The 22178-nt window shown below is 36.5% G+C and overlaps 1 protein-coding gene across 7 annotated transcripts in view; it reads left to right on the top strand.

The window, feature by feature from the left end:
• The window catches only part of CNTN1 (contactin 1), a 207545-nt gene that overhangs the window by 155535 nt on the left and 29832 nt on the right, over window positions 1-22178 (top strand). For all 7 annotated transcript variants that reach the window (XM_086884683.1, XM_086884682.1, XM_086884681.1 and 4 more), the window contains 5 exons: window positions 755-930; window positions 12035-12155; window positions 14542-14700; window positions 17948-18097; window positions 21559-21629. In XM_086884683.1, coding sequence (XP_086740809.1) covers window positions 755-930; window positions 12035-12155; window positions 14542-14700; window positions 17948-18097; window positions 21559-21629 — 677 coding nt within the window. The remainder of the gene's footprint in view (window positions 1-754; window positions 931-12034; window positions 12156-14541; window positions 14701-17947; window positions 18098-21558; window positions 21630-22178) is intronic.

Here is a 22178-nt window from a genome sequence, read left to right as displayed (position 1 = left end):
CAGATATTACATGTCATGGAATAAGGAAGATATTCTGTGGATTTTTATTTTATGATAATAATTGTAAGAAAGGGGAAAAGTCTCATTGATTCAGTGAATTACACACTTCCAGAATAGTTGCTAATTTACTATATGAGTTTCATGTATGTGAGCTTGAGCAAGTGTCATGAGATGTCTGCTTTCTTTTTTGTTCCTGTAATAATGAGACATTGCTGAGGAATGCACATATTTATTTCTTTTTTTTTTGTATTGTTTTCTCTTCTTTTTCACATGTAGCTATTTACACAATTTGTTATGCATCTATTCTATTGCTTCTCAGTAGATAAATTAAGATCACAATACCTGCAATGCTCTAATGAAAATGTGACTTGGCCTAACCATGTAGAACTTTCCATTCATTAAAGAGACAAGTTTTAAAACATTGGAAATATTGTAATTGAAACAAGAAACACAACACAAGTCACGTAAGATTCATCATGTGTCTTCTTTGTACTTGAGACATAGTTAATGAATAAAAATAGTTGTAATTTAACTCAGAGATTTAAACAGCTAAAAAGAAGTCAGGTATTTTAGGTGTAAAATGTTTTCTTTGTTGTCTTCAGTTTGGTCCTTTGAAATGTAGTTGTATGAATAACATGTAAACTAGACTTTGAGGGAGTGGCTTTATGTATGATCAAACAGTTATGGAGCTGAGCTTATATTTGAATAAACATTTATTTATTGGAATTTGCCATGTTTGTCCTTAACTTCACAGAAGCTACAAGGATTACTTTAGCTCCATTGAATGTTGATGTCACCGTTGGAGAGAATGCTACCATGCAATGCATTGCATCCCATGATCCCACATTAGACCTGACATTTATTTGGTCTCTAAATGGCTTTGTAATAGATTTTGAGAAAGAACATGAACATTATGAACGGAATGTTATGGTAAGATACTATAGACCTTATTTAATACATAAAAACCTATTTTTCTTTGTCATGAAGAGCTGCCGTTTCTGTGTTGGTTTGGGTCCAATAGGCCAAGAACATAAAATAGAATTGCAATTCAGACACCTTACAGATAAATAGACACTCACAGGCAGATACCTGAAATCAGATATCTAAATTGATGCAAGTGTTTTGGTACAACAGAGAAATCCCACTCTGATTATTAGTGAAAATAGCTGGTAAGTAGATAGCCTGATTGTAAACAGGGTGCAAATTACCTCAAAAAAAGTTTGCATATGCCTTCGTTTTTACTAAACCATGTTTTTCTCATCAACATTTCTGGAATTTGGCACAAAACTGGGCCAGATGGTGGGTAGGAGTCATACAGTCTGTAAACACTGAGGAAGAACAGTTTATGTGAAGGCTAAACAAGTTAATACAAAGGCACTCATTTTGGCACATAGAACAATCCTAGTTCCTTTTTATTTGCATGTATGGTTATGTTTTTAGAGTCTTCTATCAGATTTATTTAAAATTAATATCTCTATTAGAAATCCTTTCTTGTTATGTCTAATCACATGCTGATTTGCCTAATATTCAGCAACCTCCAAGTGGTTGCCTACTTGTGTAAATATTTATTCTGTTATTATGGATTTAAGTTATACAATTATACATTTAGATACCTGGGGTTTTTTTGTGCTCCCAAGAGAAACTGTGGCTATGGAAAGAAAAGGTTGTTGATGGTAGCTGTAGTGTCTGGGAACACCAGGGACCACGTTTAGCTTTAGCTTTGTGTTCAAAATGATGTACCAGTGCCTCATAGGCTTGTAGTACTATCTGATTTTCCATAGACCAAGAGATTCCTTTTTTTAATTTTAGTATCTGTTTATGTCCATGTGAAAAGATGTGTAAAGTGTAACTATTTTTAGTCTGATTTAGAATAAAACACCCCTTTGAGGAGTCAAGAGTTGCTTCAACCCGCTCATTTGCTGAGTTGTAAGATGTAGCTAAGAAGCCACGCTGCTCTTTCAGTGAGAGAACATGTCCAACAAGCCTGCAGAAGTATGCTAAGATCAGCTGATAAACACTGAAACCCAAAGACATACACTTGTTTATGCAATAAATCTCCTGGAAGTCTGTGTCCACACTCAGTAGCAAGGTAGTAAGTAGTCTGCAGTGTCTTTTGTTTTGCCTCAGGAATTAATAAGTATGCAGTTATTCTCCATACACTGGCATCTTTCAAAACATTTCTGGCAGGCGGCTATTAAGTCACACTTCTGACAGGTCTTTATTCTACTCTGGTAATTAATGCATAGGAATAACTTGGAAAAGCTTGAATTGCCTCCTAATTGCATTAGTTTGTCCTTAAAGGCTGGAATGAGTCTGAATATCAGACAAAATAAGAGGTTAGAGTAAAGCCCCAGTAAACTTACTCCTTGTAAAAGAGCAAATAAAATCAGTCTGTGTCAGATTTTATTTAGTTGATTGCTTTTAGCTACCTGACAGATGTCACACAAAGAAATTTGTTCTGCAGAACAGGAAAACAGACTGAAAGTGTTGATGAATCTGTTATTTTGGTGTGGAAGGAAGGTAAAAATGGTTTTATCAGAAGAGTTTGTGGTGCAAGAGAAAGGAACCTGATCTTTCTCCATCTGTAGGTCATGTGTTGAACATGTTAAAAATTTTTATATCACTGATATATACTTTTGGGGTTTCCTCCAAATAATGAAAATAGAAATATACGGCTTGTGGTTTTTTGTTTTGTTTTTTTTTTTTTTTTCTTTTAGGAGAAAATAATACCAATTTTAGGACACTTTCTAGCAAAGCTTTTCAAGTTGACAAATATGGGACCAAATAAGGCCTTCAGAAAATGTGTAATTCTCTTAGAACATTGATACTATTTAGTTTCCAGCTACCTGTTTCATCTTCCACATACCCAGTGGTCCTGGACTCCTTGATCTCAAAATTCTGATTATCTCCACAATATTTTATTTTTCTTTACCTCCTTTATTTTAGGCCCTTTATTAAAGTGCTTAATTTCAAAACCAAATTACCCTAACTTTTCTAGACTACCTTGGTCTCTACAAACTTTCTACGGTCTGCAGAGGGGGGAAAAGAGGTGCTTCTATTCATGTGGGTTTTGAATCTTGTCCTGGAATGTTTCCTTTTTCAATAGATTATAGGTATGGATACTTCACAGGATTCAAAAGCTGAAGAACTCTTAATTCCCTTAGACCTTTAAAATTAAGTAGTTTATATCTAAATATCAATTGATTTACTTGTCAGTGTATAACCCCAGAAGGATATCCTCCTTTCTGAAAGATATTTCTTGGTTTGTTTTGCATTTAATCTGTCAATACTGGTAGAAATTCTTTTAGCTGAGGCATCTTCTTGTTTTACATTCCTAAGCCTTAATTCTGGGCTTTCAAATACAAAGCAAGTGCAAATGGTCTTTGTTGCTCTTCCACAGGCACCTTGGTCTTTATTTGGGACAGAGGGGACAGTAGGATTGCATTTGAAGTCTGCATTTGTAGGTATTAGATGGTTCAGTGCTTAAGTAATAACAAATGCAGAATTTTTAACAAATTCAGCAAATCCAATGTAATGGTTTATGTAGGATATAATTAAGAGGAATATGCACTTTCTGTATTTGTTATTGTATTGCTGCATTAAGGGTCTCTTTTCTTCCTGGGTGAGCAAAGGGATTTTCTCTTTTCTCCTGCCACTTTCCCTCTCCCTGGCAGTTCTGAGCTGAAGTCACTGGGTGGCAGGTTTGCTCAGGCTTTCTAGGATGAAAAGGGTGAGCTGGTTTACACTTGTCAGCAGCAGCCCAAACTGCCGAACTTGAAACGTGCTCACCAACACTTCACAAACACAAAAGGAAAAAATATTCTACTGTGAATATGAAGATAAATATTATACTGTGAATAAAGGTATATGAAGCATGTGCTCTGTGCTGTGATTTCCTGTTGATGAAGGATCCTCATCTATCCCTCTGATAATATCACTATTCATTTATGTGACTATACAGATCAAGTTGCTGAGACTTGATAGAGCCACAGTATTTCAGTTCTCAAAATAATACTATTATTATTGTCATATAGACATAATGAAATGCTAATTAAATTCAGATAAACACCTGCATAATTCTCCTTTCTTTAAATGCAAGCTTTGGTATCTCAATCATTGCTTAAGGCAAAGCTAATTTGCATTACATTAGTATTAAAATTAATTTCTCAAAAGGACATTTGTCAGTTCTGTTTCATTTCCTGTGACAGCAGTATGTAAAGGGAAAAAAAAGAAAAAAAAATTTGGCTTGCTTCCACAGAGCCAAATGGATTCTTCAAAATCTTACAATTGAATAGATTACTTTTAACTTTATGTACGGTTGTTCCTCTGATTATTTGACTGAGGAACTAAACATTAGCACATCTTTTCAAGTCCCGAAAAGATACAGCTCTTCAAGTGATCCGGAAAAATCAAATGTTTTTTGTTGGTTATTTATAGTTCTGCTTTTTGTCATATATTTTTAAAGATTGAAAAGATTACTTTTAAGATATTTATATTAAAAAATACATACAGTATCCAAGTAAGAACATTCCTTTAAGTTCATTAAAAAGAGTATTTTTTTAATACTTATGGGTTCCACTAGTCCATTTGTATGGATAGTCAAGAACAGGAACTCCATAATTTAACTGGTTCAAGTCAGAAACTTGTACATAGACTTAGGAAGAGTTCAAATTCAGGTTGTGGTTGTCTTAGTGACATAATGACACAAATACATTTTAAAATGCTTTCCATACCAGCAGTATTTCTGTTTGCTACATTATTTATTAGTTGTCTTTAGCGATATTAGTGAATCTGAAACCCTGATACTTTTATTACCATTTTATCTTTAATAAGTTGAATTGCTGTGCAAGTGTTCAGGAAGTTGACAAGCCTGCAAATAACATTCTTCTTTAAGTATTCAAAGAAAGAGTGAGTGGTGATGGAAAGATACAGTAAAGCCAGATGATGAATTTTGTCATAGAGACAACTGACTTGTAACCTCCTCACCTTTTCTCATAGAAATGGTCATTTCTCAAGCTGATGCTGGCAGACCTCAGTGTCATGGCTGCTACAGAGCAGGAATTAAGACCTGCTGAATCCACACTGACTCTGAAGTGTGAATTCTGAGTTTGCAGTGTTCTCTCCAGGGACATGGCACAAAGGCAGACAAATATATTCATTGTAGAATTTGCAGGACCCATAGCTCAGGCTCTATTCAGCTTTGAAGTAGCTTCTGAATCCAAGGTGTCTGTGCATAAGCAGCTCTGTATCCCTGCAGCTATCTTGTGGTTAACCTGCAGTAGTGCAGACTTCTCTGAATACTGAAAAGCTTGCTTTTTGCCTATGCAAATATTATTCCTCTTACTTTATCTCTCTTTGAAGTACAGAAAGCTTTACAGTCTTCCAGGATGACATTTATAATATTCTGGGCATACACGACCAGACAGGTACTTTTCATTTAAGTGCAGCACACATGGAATAGCCTGTTTCTTTGTTTAATTGTTAAAGGTGGTTAGTCCAGATACCAAAATTCACACTGCAGATTTCTGAAAGAGGTGAGATGAATTCTAGATTGGAGACAGTGTTTGCCAAAGCACTTTGTTTGTTTCTTCTCCAAAACCGATTGTTTTGTAGACAACAAAGAACAAGTTGAACTATAAAAATCAGATTAGAGGACTAGAGATTTATAGCTGCCTGCTTTTTGTACATTATTTTAAATTGCACTTCATTGGCTGGACATGGATTGACAAAGTTATTCTACTGCATGCTCCTGCTTCAAAAGATTTCCATGGAGACACTTAGTTTTATTTTTTAAATCTGTATTCCAACCCAAACTATTCTATGATTCACCTGTTACCTGCAGCAGGAAATATACAAGGATTTTAATTTCCATTTTTCTTCATTACTTTCCTTGGTAATCCTCCTTATGGAGTGTTTAGTCTAGGTCCATCTGTAGACTAGGAAATTAATAGAAAGTTGGTTCAAGAGAACTGAACAATTGGAGTAATTTATTTAGATAGAATCACAGAATAATGTGACCTTTAAGAACATTGAGTCTAACTGTTAACACAGCACTGTGAAGTCCACCTCTAAACCATTTCTCTAAGTGCCACATCTACACATCTAAATACCTCCAGGGTTGATAATTCAACCACTTCCCAGGGTAGCCTGTTCCAATGCCTGACAACCCTTTCCATGGAGAATTTTTTCCCTTGTTATTTGTTTTTTGTTATTTGAGAGAAGATACCCCCACATCAGTATTCAGGTAGTTGTAAAGAGTGATAAGGTCCCACCTCAGCCTCTTCTCCAGGCTGAACACCTCCAGTTCCCTCAGCTGCTCCCCACCACGCTTGTGCTCCAGCCCAGTCACCATCCTTTGTTGCCCTTCTCTGGACTTGCTCCAGCACAATGTCTTTCTTGCTTTGAGGAACCCAAAACTGGGCACAGTATTGAAGTGCCTATTCACCAGTGCTGAGTACAGAGGGACAATCCCTGCCCTGGTCCTGCTGGCCACACTGCTCCTGATACAGAACCAGGTGCCAGTGACCTTCTCGGCCACCTGGGCACACGCTGGCTCATGTTCAGCTGCTCTCACCAGCACCCCCAGGTCCTTTTCCACTGCACCACTTTCCAGCCACTCTTCCCTCTGTAGCGCTGCCTGGGGTTGTTGTGACTCAAGGGTGGGACCTGCACCTGGCCTTGACCTCATAAAATTTGCCTTGGCTCATTGATCCAGACTGTCCAGATCCCTCTGCAGAGCCTTCCTGCCCTCCAGCAGAGCAACACTCCTGCCCAACTTGGTGTCATCTGCAAACTCACTGACATGAACTTGATCCCCTCATTCAGATTGTCAATAAAGATATTAAACAGGACTGGTCCTGGTACTGAGCCCTGGAGAACCCCAATGGTGCCCAGCTCCAGCTGGTCCAGCTCCATTCACCAGCCCTCTCTGGGCCTGGCCATCCAGACAATTTTTTTCCCAGCAAACAGTCCACGCATCCAAGCTACAGGAGACCAGTTTCTTCAGGATAATGTTGTGGCAAATGATGTCGAAGTCCTAAAGTCCAGCAGACAACATACACAGCCTTTCCTCACCCACTAAACAGGTCACCTTGTTGAAATCAGGTTATTCAAAATAGGAAAGCTCAGTTACACACTGATTAGGAAGAAGAGGTTATTTATGGCCTAGAACAAAGCTGCAGTTGTAGTGAGCTCATTTAGTTCAGTTTTTGAATGCATTAAGGTAGCAGGTGATTGTCAATGAAGCCCAGCTAACAAAATCAACTGCCTACTGAGTTTTTTTTTATGAAAGAGAGTTCCAGGACTCTCTCAAGGTACTGTCACAATACACTGCTTCCAGTGCCTTGATGTATTAGGGAGGTGCTTTAGACATGAGTGAGCTGAAAGTCACTCTAAATATTACTCCAAAGCTACCCTATTTTGGGTAGGTTTGGAGTAATATTTAGAGGCAATGGCCTAATAATAGCTTAGTGAGCATGGAATGAGATGGATGGAGTCAGTGGTTAAGAGCAAGGGCAGGAAGGAAAGCAGAAGATATAATGCTGAGGGCAAAGCCAACAAGCAGTTTTCTCTGGCAGAACCCTTTGAGGAAACTTATTCTACTTACAGCACAAAATATTGTAATTCCTTTAGAAGATGAAAATCTGCCAGCTTCTGTTCTAGAATTAAAAAATCCTCTGCAAAAGCAGATGACTGTAACATTTATGTGCTTGTAAGACTCACCAGGCTACCAAAATTCATCTACCACCTGTAGTTAGATAGCAAGAGCTGAGAAAGCCAGGTGTGAACCTGAGAAATGGTTTTGCAGTGTATTGTGAATTTTTGTCATTGGACATAAAGCTGTGAGCCATGAGCATAAGTGAGCAAGTAGCTAGGCTTTTTCTGCTCGTATAAGTGAAATAACAAGGCCCATTACCACAGGGATGCTGGTACAAAGCACAGTGTCCTCAGGAATTCTCAGTGGTATGCTGAATGGAGAACAGTAATATATTTGTTGGAAATACTTCCCGGTCCACATCTCAAGGGTAGAATTAACACTGTATATCTTTTACATATAAATATAGCTCACTGAAGGAAAAGGTTCTTTAGTGGGAATGACTGTCAGTTATCCTGCTGAGTTTTTATTTATCTGTAACTATGGCTTATAAAACAAAACAAGGTCTAAAATGAATTGGATTAAGACAGTAGTGTTGCACTGATGGTGTTGTCCCCATGTCTCTGATGTCAATATCAGGAAAACATCTATAATCACATTTACATTAACATACCTCAACAGCTGTTGGATTATCTTTTCTGTTTTTAGCAACCACACAGCTAGTTCTGCACTGGCAGGATCAAACCAATTTACTAAATTATTTCTAGCTTTGGACAAATTGATCTCATCACCAAGAATCCCCTCTCTTCTAGATTACTTCTTATTGATTCTCTTACCTTTTTACATCTGCTATGTATTAAACAATGCTGAAGCTCAGATATCTAATTTTAGAAACTGAATTAAAAAACCCACTCTGTCTCTGCTTACCAGGTTCTTCTGTTTCTGCCAAGTTAGCTTTCTTATTATAAGGGGCTTTTAAGTCTTATATTAACAGAAGTTCCATGATTGTCTCTGAGGGCCCAACAAAAGTGGATAGACACTGTTTTTAATCAAAACACTAGTTTCCTGTAAATGACACTTAATTGTACAGGGCCACATTATGATGGCTTTTGGCAATGTAGTGCACTGGCAAAGGTGATGGTCAAAATACCAGTGACTATCAGAAATAGGTCATAGAATGCTATTTTTGACATCACTATTAAATCATAAATATAGGGCTTATACAGTGAAAGTATTTGCTTGAAACTTGGTAAATACTGAGTGGTGAACCACAGGTACCCTTGGAACATCCCTGAGTGTTGCTATCACTACTTCCAGGCTGTGATTCAGCCTTCTCTGAGTTAAGGAAGGCATTTTTCAATTCAGCCGAGCTGAGGTTTTTGGATGAAAACATACAGTACATTCATATCTAATTTGTGGACAGAATTTGCTGATCCCTGTGCTCTTTATTTGCTTGGTAAGCTCTTATTTTACCACCAAGAACTTAGGCTTCTTCTGAGGTATGGAAAGCTTCATTACCAGCTACATAAAACCTTGCTCCAGGAAAGCTTCTGAAGCATCAAGATACAACACCATATATATGGGTTGATGATTTTTTAAAATTATGTTACATTCTTTCATCTTGTTTGAAGGATTTAGGTTATAAGACCAAGTCCCCATAAGGGAAATTATTGTTAGAGCAGGGACCTGGACACATCATTAATAAATACAATAAGGCATTTTAATTAAAGTACTAACATAGAAATTAATGAGTACTAGTCCTAGAAAGAATTTGTAACAATTTGTTATTGGTTATGATTATCATAATATGATAATGATTATGAAATTTCTAGTCTTTTTCTAAAACTTGTTGCTTTGCCCAGCATTTGCTTAAGTTTATTTGCAGATGAAAATGCAAATGCAATGATCCGAAAATCACAGGCACTGTGGTTCTTTCTAAGATGACATTTAGTGTTAATGAACTAATACACAGCAGTCAAATAGGGAACTATTAGTCTTTTTTTTATTAAAACCAAAACCAATAAGAGCAGAATTTAAAAAAAAACCCCAAAAAACAACACATACCATAAAACAACAACTAAATTAAAAACTGTAACTAAAAACTCAAGGAGTTTGATATTTTGCAGCTTCTTTGTTGTAATTTTTTGAAGGACAGAGGACCACGTAGCTGCTTTATTTGTTCCTATAGAGCTACTGACACTTGATTTTTCTCCCTGGAAGCTGTTGACAGAATTGCTTAGCCCACTGTGGGGCTCACATGTGATTAGTCAGGTGTTGAGCCAGACAGTGTTCACTTATGCAGTAATTCCAGCAGACTTTCAAAGGATGCTGTCTGCTACAGCAGTCTCCTTGGAGTTCTCATGAATAAACTGGGGAGGCACCAGCACAGAAATGACACTATCATAGACTCTCAAGGATAATTAGCCTTGAGTGAAAAGTGTGAAAATATATATACACATGGAAATAGTTTAATAATTGAGAGAGAAATTATCTGGAATATATCGGGAATACTGGATCGTTCACTGATCCATCAGATCAGTTTCATCCTTGCTAGCAGCACTTGTGTTACTCAAAAAGAGAGAAGGCACAGCATAACCTGCCTTTCTTGCTGACCCTGTAAGGCAATCAGCTGAAGTATTGCAAGGCAGAATCAAGCACTTTCTTTCATGTGTGCTTGATTCTTCTTTCATCCAATTCTTTATACACCACAGTAATTTCCGCGAGCTGTTATGTTGGACCTAACAAAATAGATGTTAACAGATCTCAGTTTGTGCTGAATTTTTTTGCCAGCAGAAATTGAAGCTGGCAACCAAAATCTTCACTGAAAACTGGAAAGGAGAAGAATGGTGTTATCTGGGTATTTTAATCTCCTCTAAATATAGACTATAAGATATCATTCTAGTTTCAGAGAATTTGGAGATTTAATCTTACTTTCTTCCCTCATCCTTTTCAATCAGGAAACATAAACTGGATGGTATTAGCTTTATTTAATTTCTTCTGAATGTCTAAATGTAGAGATACAGCCCTTAATATTTGAGATTGCCTCAAAGGTCTTTTTTGTTACCCAGAGTCTGCAATGATGGCAGCACTTCATCTAAATATTTTCTTTTTTTTTTTTGGCTTACTTCTTTCACCTAAATACTTTTGCAGTTTCTTTTTGTACATACTATTTTACATCTGAATTGCTTTTATTCCTGCATGTAAAGGTCTATGGATTGCAGTAAGTTATCTCAATGTTTGATTTTGGGGGGGGGTGGTTTCAGTTATATTTTTAAACAATTTTCAGTGAATTAGGAAATCTGCATGTTGCCCCTATTGATATAGTGTAGTATAAATCCATGTGTTAATTTTTTGTAGCACTTTTACTCCCATGAAAGTTCAGGTGTATTTTGGAGAGAACATTTGGGTTTTTGTGAAATCCCTTTAAGACTAGCAAATGTATAACCCATTGACCTAGCCTAGTAATCTTTTTCTGGAATAAAATGCAGGATGGATAAACAAAATATTTCATTTTTAACACTTAAGTTAATCTTCACATAAAATGTATTTTTAATTAACAAATAGCTGTAGTGCACATAGTGGTCTCTGTTCTAGTTGTTGTTTTACAGGTGTACATCTGGTTACTCAGAAGTGTTATAGGATAAAAATACTATTTTGTTTGCCTCTCTGTACAGCCAAAGGTAGCCAGTGGCCCATATAGCCATCTGAAAACATGGCTGCATATGTCCCAGAATTCTGGCACTGGTGAAGAGTCTTAAGGGAAGGATTAGGGTCTGGGATGATGAGTGTATGAGCCTTGTTGAACAGTAAATTGCTTCCCTGGGGTCCTGCTGTTTGCCAAGGTGCAATGAGAGCTGAGCCAGGGGAAGAGCATGTCCAGCCTGACAGGGGCCTCAGCAGCAAGGGAGGGCAGAGGAGTACAGGGCAGGTCTTGGTGCACCTGTGTTTGGGCTGTGCTTGTAGCCTCTCTGAGATAAAAACTCAGGTACTGCTTTAGGATTAAAAATGAAGAGCCAAACAGCATCCTGCTCTGTTAGTAGTTCTCCATGACATGCTATCCTGCCAATGAGTTTAAAAAAAGCAAGTAATGGTGCAGAAAAATCATCTGACTGGTTTGTGAACAAATTCTTGACTCAATTTAGTGTTTAGATATGAGCTTCAAAAAGTAAGAGGGAAATGTTGACTTGTCAATGATCATTTACTAAAGTGTCTGTTTTTTCATGTCCAGTAAAGAGCTGCAGCTCCTCAGGAAACAGGGGACACTTTCAACAGCTGTCCTATAAATCAGATGTGTGTTTGTGGGTGATCCATTCTCAAAGTAAGCACTTACTGTTTAGAAATAGCAACCACTGTAAATCAGTTGGGAGGGATGTGTAGACAGGTATCATGTAGCTGCACAGGGATGTTTTCCAGTTTCACTAAGTGTTGTTTTTTTGACAGATTAAATCCAATGGTGAGCTGCTGATTAAAAACGTTCAGCTGCGGCATGCAGGGAGGTACATGTGCACTGCTCAGACTATTGTGGACAACTCCTCAGCTTCAGCTGACCTTGTGGTAAGAGGTAAGCTTCTCCAGGTGATACAGAAATGTGGCTGGTTTTCACCTAGACAAGACACCAAGACAAGAGTGTTTCTGATTGTTTCAGATATGTGATTTCTCACCAACAGATGGAAGAAATTAAAATGAGAGGTGCATAAACATGCAAAGTCATGAAAGTTTATTCAGGGCACTGATTCGGTTGCAGACATTTAGAGGTCTAACTGAGCATGTGTTTTTCTGAAAAGAAATAAGGATTTTTTGGTTAGGGATATTTTCCTTATGTGAAAGCAATTTTTACATAGTTTAATTTGGTGTTCATTATTAAAAATAGATTTCAAGGATCATTTCAATGTATCTCCTGGATACATTTCTAAGTCACTTCTCATTTTTCATAAAGGTGTATGGATTAAATTACTGCATATAATACTAGGCCTACATTAAAAAAATTCTGAGTTTTCAAACTACAGAAACCAAGACATCTGAGGTGAAGTTTATCACTCAATTTTTATCTGATTCATGTCTGTTAAATGTTACTGCAGTCTCAAAATTCTGTTCTTGCTCCTACATTATGAATCCTACAAGATCCATTACAATGTGAAGTTTTGATAGCATGAGTTAATGTCCTTTGGGAATTTTGCTCTCTTTTATGCCTGTGGGCATAGCACATTCTGAAGCACTAATGCTCTAATTCAAAGCTGATATAACTTGTATGTTTTGTTGCCTGTCTGTTGGGTTTTGGCCCACAGAGCTGTGTAGGAGCTGAAGTATACTAGTGTCATGGTTCTGAACTTCTGTCATCTCAGGTTGTCGTGCAGTTAAATATTTCTGCATTTCATTTTTGCTGGGTACTAACAGCCCATGAAATGTCATCAGTTTTGGATAAAATGTCAAAGCAAATATGGTAAGTGATGAAGCTACAGAATAGATCTGCAAAGTAAAAGCATAGGATCTGTTCATATGCCTTAGTATTATGTAAGCAATTCCTTTTAAAAATTAAAAGACAAGGTGCTTTATCAAGTTTCTGATTCCCCTTCCAACCCAGTAATTAGAGTCATTGCTCAGAGACTATTTTGTAGAAGAAATTAGCATTCATTTTGTTCTCAAAATTCATATTTTAATGCAATGAACACAGTTTTTCTTATGGCTGCCTTTTTTGTGAGTGTAAGACTCAACATCTAACCAGGCCAAGAGTAAATATCTTATGAACTATGACGAATGTGGGATTGTAGTATCACTGCATTAGTGAGAAAGAAGTGAACAGTCTTGCAGGAGAATGGGTCTCTCATCAGACCTTTCCTATGGGTGTCCTTAGAGCTGGGATAGCAAATATGCATATTACCAGGGTGGAGAGTTGGCCAACAACCCTCGTCTTAAAACCAGCACTTAACAACTTCTGCTTTGTGCATCCCTTGTGAGGAGTAAGAAGCTGTTTCCACATGCAGTGAGGTATTTTGTCCTTACTTTGAAAGGGAGGTCCAAGGAATGAAATTGCTTGCTTGAAGGATATATTTCATTTGAGTTATTTTGCTCAGATGTATGGAGAAAATAAACAGCTCAAGAACTAAAAACACATTTGTCACACTGTGTGTTTAGATCTGATGTAGAAATCTCCTTCCATTTTTTTTGTTGTTATGTTTTGATTTTCTGTGGTTTCTCTGTAAATAGTGCAGAAAAATATATTATGGTATTGTTGGGGTTTTTTTAATATTCTCTGGGATTTGTTCAATCAGGTTGTTGGATAATTATCTGAATCATGTTGGCATATTATTATCTGTGAAGTCTGAAGAAAGTACATGTCAGTAGTCTTAATGCATTGTATCTTTTTTTACACAACAGTTAATATGTATCAAATAGCTGGGTAACATATAAAACAGAAGCACAAGAACAAAACCAGAATTTTATAGGAACTTTGAACCTGATGTGGGGTTCACCACATTGGGGTAGTATGAAGGCCAATAAAAATGGGAAGAGATCTATAGAAATCTCTTTTAAGGTATGATTTTTCTCCAAAATAAGTTACAGGGTTTTCAGCGTAACTTGCAGCTCGGGCCTGTATGGCACAAGCAGAAGTGTAGGTTACAGGTGGGTTAAAGGCCATCATTAGGTGGAATTTGAGAAGGAAAATTTTTGGAGGTTTTTTTTCTGAGTTCAGTTTGGTTTGGTAAGAACAGCAGCAACATTTTCAAAGTATCATCTTTTCACTTAAGATTATCTCAATATTGATTAGGCAAGAATCATGGAAGTTTTATTTGGTAGTTATAAATTGCAAGAACAGCTGTCCTCTGAATCATTCCATAAAGCATTAAAAATTGATGTACTTTAATATTTACAGCATATTTAATTTTTTAATTGTATTTTTTTTTTCTTTTTTTTTTTCTTTTTTTTTTTCCTTTTGTTTTTTCCCTCAGGTCCTCCAGGCCCCCCTGGAGGTATAAGAGTAGAAGAAATTAGAGACACTGCTGTAGCACTTACCTGGAGTCGTGGAACAGACAATCACAGTCCTATTTCTAAATACACGATCCAGTCAAAAACCTTTCTTTCTGAAGAGTGGAAAGATGCCAAAACAGGTAAGAGTAATGCCAGAAGTAATAAGGACAGTAAGTTTTAAAATATGATTGTTAGAAAGTGACTAATCAGAAAGTAATCACAGAAGGAAACCAGAGATGTTATTAATGTCTGCTGCAGGTTTACTGTCCTGTCAGTGTCTTGTCAATAGTTTTGTTCCCAGCATTAGAAGGACCTGAACAAAATGTCAAGAAGTAACAGAAAAGAACCAGCCAGAGTTGCTACCTGGCTTTTTTGCCTCTTTCCTTGTGCCTGAAACATTCAACATCAAGTAATGTAATCACAAAAAATTATTTACAGGTTAATTTGGATGAAAAGTGGATGTTTTCATTTCTGTATTTGTTATGGAGAAAGTGGTTAAATTTGGAAAATGGTTAAATAGGAAAATGGTTAAAATTGTCTGCTTTTTCCTGGGAGCAGACTGAGTTCCAATTACATTAAAACTGGCACCCCTAGAGAAAACATAGCTAAGATTATCCTTCTAACCACTGGATGTCATCATTGTGCCACAACATTGCAGTTAAAGATCAACCTACCTGAGCACAGGAATTATGCTTTTTTTTTCAGCATTTTACATAAAAACATAAACTTTAAAAATTTTTTAAGCTACTAGTATCCCTGAATGCTTTATGAAGGATAGCATTGTCACAAGCTATACAGAATTTTCCAATCAATATGTTTCATTTTCCCACCCTTATAAATTACATCTTAAGTGCTTTCCTGTGGAATTAAGATATCACATACTCAGCATTTCTAAATACTAAAAATATTAATAGTTTCAGTGATTGTCTTCCATTTAATTTTTCACTTGAAACTACAGTTGTGTAAGAAGTAGATTGACATAATGAACTGAAATTTTTTTAGAGTAAAAAGTCAGATATAGTAGGCCTTCTGTATTATATCCTATTTTTCTTTCATATTATGTAGTATATATAATTCTTTTGGATATGATTGCCTCCATCAGCCAGCACTGATATTTTTTATGTCAAAGTAGCTTGGAAAATAAACTCAGAAGGTTCCCCAGCCCCTTCTTATCACTTATATCTTGTTTAATGTTTTCTGTACAATAGATTTCTTTGAACTTTAAGAAAATAATTAATGTATCAATTAGAGCTGTTTGACTAACTGATTATTTGGTTCAGTAGCAATACATGCAGAAAGAAGGATCCTTTTAGACTAGCCTCTGCTTTTCTCAGGATAAGTTAATTTTATTTCTTACTCATTCTGTAGATTTCAGTTAAAGAAAAGGAAATGTGAAGAATTTCAGGTGGCAACTAATACTGTTTTGTTTTGTGCTGTGTGGAATTGGAACTGGAGGTGTAAGAGTTAACATAAGTGTTGTTTTCAGATCTTCATTCTGTCTGATTCAGAGCAGAGACTTCAAACCACTCTTCTCATTTCTCGGGAAGATTCCCTAGTTGCAATGTTATAAGCATGATGGGATGAACATCTCTGCATCTCTGAAGTTCTCTGATTCTCAGAATTACTGAGATAATATTTGAATTTTACCCTAAAGAATGCTGAGTGGGATTTACATCTTGGGTGGGACAGTGAGGAATCTAGATTGTTGAATTCCTTTTAAAAGATGCAAACAAAAAAGATACACATTACTAATTTCTGAAAAGTTGAAAGTAACTATTCCAGTGTTTTCAAAATCATTACATTTTCACCTGAACCACAGTTAGGGATTTTGATAAATAAATGATTCCCTAAAAGTAGGTAAAATTACCATACTAACTATCACTAGCATTACTGCAAGCTTTTACTTAATTGCTGAGCTGCTCCCATTTTGATTCAGTGTTAACTTTCAGATTAATGAAGCATGATGAGCAGTCCGAATTGATCTGTCACCAAATGTTTAGGCTATCAATTAATGTTGTTAATTTTAAATGTGTGAAACAAGAAAATATACTTTGGCATTGCATTTTGGAAATATTGTTATTATTTCTACTAGCATTATCCGCCAACCAAATCATTCATCTCAGGTTTCATAATACTGAGTGCGTTTTGTGAAAGAAGTGTAGACTACTTCACAGTATGGAAATATGTATGAATGGATTATGTAATAAGTTGTTTACATTTACGTTGCTCTTTCCAGTTAAGGGGTTCAGATTCTCATTGTGTCAAGTGTTCATAATTGTTCTGGGAATCTGTGGGACAGTAAAATTAAATTAAGAGATCAGATGTAGCCCAGGAAGGACATTGAAAGTGTGTTAAATTTATATCATAACTTGGGTGACAGGGGAGGTTTGCAATAGCTTTACTGACTAGATAGAAAAATAATCTAAGTAAGAATGAGGGAGGGTAGCAGGCAGGTAGAAAGAAAAATGGAAAGTGAGTTCATTTCTCCTTCAGGATCTCACTTTGGAATTAAATTTAATGATCATTAGGAAGAGGGAAGTGGTGTCACCATCTAGTGCTTACACTGCTGTTGCCTGGTTGTTTTTTGGTTTTTTTCTGCCGGCATTTCATTTATATTTTAATTCCAAATCAGCTGTCTGTGGTAGCCTTTCCAATGGATAATATCTCAGTTCTCATCTTCCTCTGAATACAAGACTCTAATTTGACAAACAACTCTTGTTTGTATATAAATGAAAATCTTCTGTCTTTCCATAGCTGCAGACAGCTATGGAAACAACCCCTATTGTCTGTGAATTGCAGACTGTCATGAGTTACTCATTTTATATGTGATAAAGAAGCTCATCTTTATGACAATAACAGGTCTTTTCATAGGAATTACAAGAACTTTTACCTTTGTTGATCAGAATCAGACAGCAGGTTATAACATGCTCACTAATTAGGTACACCAAATTAGGACCACATTTTATAAACCACTCTTCATCAATTGATTGAACCTTACATGTTTAGCCCTTGCCTGATCATGTAATGAATTTTTATTTTACTGTTTCTGCATTACAGATTTCTCATTGCATTTGTCTGTAGGTAAAATGAAATTCTACAGTTACAGTATGTAATTAGTAAGGAAATCTCATAATGTACTAGTTCACACCCAGTTAAAACTTGGAAGTCAATAAGGGTTTATCCAAGATAGTGTCATAGTTTCCAAATTCCCAGTCACTGCTGTGGGTACTCCTTGTAAAATGTTATATTCCTAATGTGCAATGTCAAGTTCCCTTTAGTCGTCTATGTGTGGTTGTAGAGTAGTGCAAGTTTTGCCACAATCAACCACACTATTGCTGACCTAAGTGTGAAAATGCTGTTTTCTAAAGCATTTATTCTTCTTTTTAGACCCATCAGATATTGAAGGAAATATGGAATCTGCTACAGTGATTGATTTAATTCCATGGATGGAATATGAATTCCGGATAATAGCAACAAACACTCTGGGGACAGGAGAACCTAGTATGCCATCACAGAGGATTAGAACTGAAGGCGCCCGTACGTAAACAGAAAATGTCAGGTTTTTTTTTTTTTTAAAAAATGTGTTCCTTAATTTTTACATTTTTGTTTATCAATTTGGTAATTTTAGGGTTTACTTTAAAAAAGTTTATAAGATTCAGTGTGCAGGGAATATGTTTTCAGCCACCCACTACTACAGATTGTAGCAAGCATCAAACTATGAAGATGTGATAGCATCAAAGCAGATATAAAGGAAACATAGTCATGTGGCAAATTTGTCTCCATTGCTGAAACAGAATCAGACTGCATCTTTCAGAGATCTCCACTGTGTCTGTCAGCCAGGCTGTGTGTGTGTATGAGTGCACGCATATGTTTGGGACCATGGTTCAGGACTTAGGAAAAAACATGCATGTATTTTACAAGGAAAATGTCCATTTGCCATTTGGTTTGTATTCCAACTAAAGAATACATGAAAGGGTGTGTGTTCTACTGGACATTGCCAATTTTCTGAGATTGAAGGTTTGGTCTGGTGTCTTCTTACTTCACATCACATATGTGACATTATCCAACATAACGCACTCTTATCTGTCTGGTTGCTCAGTGCTAATAGCTCAGAGCATATTAAGGATATTCTTTAGGCACAGGCACATCCTTTTTATAATGAATTCTCCCAAATGAGGAATTAGATGTTACTATTCCAAATAATACATTCTGGTTTGACTGTACAGAGGAGATAACAGCAATGTTCTAGGGGGTAATGTATCACTGCACAAAGATTGTATCCAACAAACCTCTATACCACAGAGCAATCTATACCCACTTGCAATCTAGATTTCTTCACAATTATTTCCTATAGCCTGAGTTCTGAAACTAAAAATGAAAACCCGAAGTGTGAAAAACAACTTTTGCAATTACACCTGCTAGGTCATAACTTTGATTAGATAGTATTTTCAAAATAAAATGTATTTGCATCGTAAATTTCAAAACATTCATTGAAAACAAATTTGGTCCATTAAAATGTTGTTGCATGGGGAGAAAGAAAATAAATTGGTGAAATATTTTGGATAGGGAAGGAAGAGCCACAGAATTTTAATACTGAAGTAAAAGATAATCACTGCCTAGAAAATTGACTGCTACCATAATATGTTTTATGTCTCAAGAGCTGTATTTGAAGCCCCAAGAATATACAGGAGAAATCTACATGTTTCTTTGAATGTCTGGTGCACAATAGATGCTTTAAAATTTTAGAAAAGACACAGATAAGGAGAGAAATAATGCTAACAGGTGGAATAGGGGTAATGTCCTGCAGTTTGCAGTGTGCCACATTCATGCCATTTTTGTAGCCTCCCTAAAAATGGCATACTTTCCAGTTTTGTAGCAGGAACCAGACAACAGACTAAATAGACAACTTCTTGCAAAAACTGCTTTTGCAAGAAGTGGTCTATTTAGTCTGTTGTCTGATTCCCCAGGCACAGCACCATGCTCTGGCAGACTGTGAGACAGTTTTTGGCAAACCATGCAAAATGGTAACATAGTCTCCTTAGGCATCAGTCAGCACTACTTGCCATGACAAAATAGCGATTAAATAATTTACAGTTTACAGAATAACTTCTGCACCCAAGTGTGTTTTCTGCCAGGAGCTGGAATTTGTTATAAGCAGCAGTAGGATTTGGGTTGTACTGTCAATGTCAAAGGTACTACAGAAGCAGTGTGCCCAACTGCATGAGCATTTTCATGCAATTCTGAAAAAGGTAAATAACAAATCACAAGACATGTCCACATATTGTAGTTATTGTTAACATTTTCCATGTTAAACAGCAACAAACAGTGCTGGTCTTTATTATAATATGTGGGTGACAAATAATGCCTGTTACACTTAAAAGTTGTCAGCATCTTTTTCAATTTTCACATCGCTCTTCTGGTAGATAACTGATTTCAGTAGCTTATTAACATGCTAAGACTGTGTGCAGTGTTTTTTATTTTTAATGAAACAGCTTGCTTCATCAACAACATTGCACAATTATTTCTTGAAATTCAGTAAAGGTCTGGTTTTACATATTTTAGCTTCTGGATTCATTAGAGTAATTGTCTAAGTATAGTTGTCTAAGTTAGTTACCTGGTCTTAACAGAGAGAGAAACCTGGATTTAATGGTTGAGAGAATGAGAAAGATTCTTTTGAAAAGAATGACTTGTTAGACTTTAAACAGTCAGTTTTCTTCTGTTCTTTGGCAGCCTGTCTTCTTTGACTAAGCATTCTAGCAACCCTCTGTTTCTAATGTAGCTCTAAAGCTATATGTTTATAATTGTGTGACTACAAGGTCAAGTAACAAATTCCATCTTTCTCTCAAATTCTTATATGTATGTTTAGTCTTGATCTCCACTAATTTGTTTTTAGAAAGGCCAGAAATAAATAATGCAAACCATGCATTGAATACTGATTTCAATTTCCAATTTTTTTTACATATTTTTATCCTGTCTGAAAACATTTGTTCTTCTCTGCTTTGTGTTCCTCTTCAGCTGACCCTCAGAGAAGGCCTCAGCAAACATCTGACTTACATAGTGCTTGAGCACTATGACTTACAGCTTTCACTGATTAGTGGAGAAAATGCCTGATCCTGTTCAGAATTTTTTTATGCAAAAACACATTAATTTAGGTAGAGCATGTAGCTTATTACATGCACGTCTGAGGAATGTTTAATGCCCTGTAGGTAGGCTATCATATCCTAAGTTTTCAGTGGACAGTTTTAAGTTTCAGTACTTTGTGTGTCCATATTGAGTGACAGCAGATAAATACACAAACACAATAGCAATAGAATCATTGCACTCAGTGAAGAGTCTGAGAGAAATGACAATATAGGAATGATTTATAAGGGAGTCCTTGAAAGTATCCTGCTTTGCCACCCAGCTGTGCACCAATGGTAGATCAATACATTGTGTTTCATTACGCAAAATGTCAGTGTAAAATGCAATTAGTAAATTGTAAAGTGCTACGCCAGTTTTGGTTAGGTACATCTACCCATCCTGAACATGACTGTCAAGAAGATGTGCCACTAATCTAGAAATCAATTAGGCTGCCAGTGCTTCAAAGATAGACCCATGGGTTTAACCTTCCCATAGCAAGTAAATCCACTGAGGTAGGTGGAACTGATCACAGTGTGTTAAGATAATTACACGTACAAGTCCATGGTGCTTGAGCCCTCAGCATACCAACATCTGAGAAAGCACAAGAACAATACACAGTGTGCTTCTCTTAAGACTTACAAGAAATTTTCCATTCTTGAATATTCAATTAAAAATTTGTAGATAATACAGGGAGAAGGAAGAATGATTGCTAGCTATGGTTACAGCTGGCATATTTCCTGAAGCAGTAGCTATGCATTAGTCTTGGCAGATTGCACACCATCATTACTTTAATTGTGTGTGCCACGTGTGCTCATTGGCCTTGCAGCTGTCTGCTGCATACTTTGTAGTAATTTTTTGTGTCTCTTCTGTTTCACTAGCTCCTAATGTGGCTCCTTCTGATGTTGGAGGAGGGGGTGGAAGCAATCGAGAACTGACAATAACATGGATGGTAAGTATTGCACATGCAAGATGGCATGAAACCCATTCTAACTCATATCTGATCTTGCTCCTCCTGAAACCTGTGGATGGTTTGTCTCTGGATCTTGTGAGATCAGGATTTGTATAAAAATATAGATTTCCAGACTTTTCTCATAAAAAAAATACATGAAAAGGAATGAGGAAGAGAGTACCGTAGGGGTTTATGTGTTGGACATCTCTAAAATATCTAAATATCTAAAACGTTCTAAGACAAAGAGAATGAAACACATACTGACTGTGATAATGCATCAATAAAAGAAGTCTTCATTTCACTATTGAAGCAATGGTTTTAAAAACTTACTTATTCTGTGGATATAGGTAAAGCAAGGAGGGAAAAGAGACACCAAGGTAAGAGGAAAGCAAGCGGTAGCACAAGAGAGGATAAGGATTTATAAACAGCGTTTCATAGGCAGAAGCAGCATGGGAGAGAGGATTGAAATCTACTGCAGGGTATTTGGGGAAGCTAGGGAGAAACTTAAAAAAATAATTGTTGGATTCATGTCAGAGCCTATCGGTCTCC

Source organism: Cyanistes caeruleus, chromosome 4, assembly GCF_971803275.1.
Source record: "Cyanistes caeruleus chromosome 4, bCyaCae1.hap1.1, whole genome shotgun sequence".
Lineage (NCBI taxonomy): Eukaryota > Metazoa > Chordata > Aves > Passeriformes > Paridae > Cyanistes > Cyanistes caeruleus.
The sequence above is the reverse complement of the archived record's forward strand: the minus strand, read 5'-3'. Positions and strand labels throughout refer to the sequence as shown.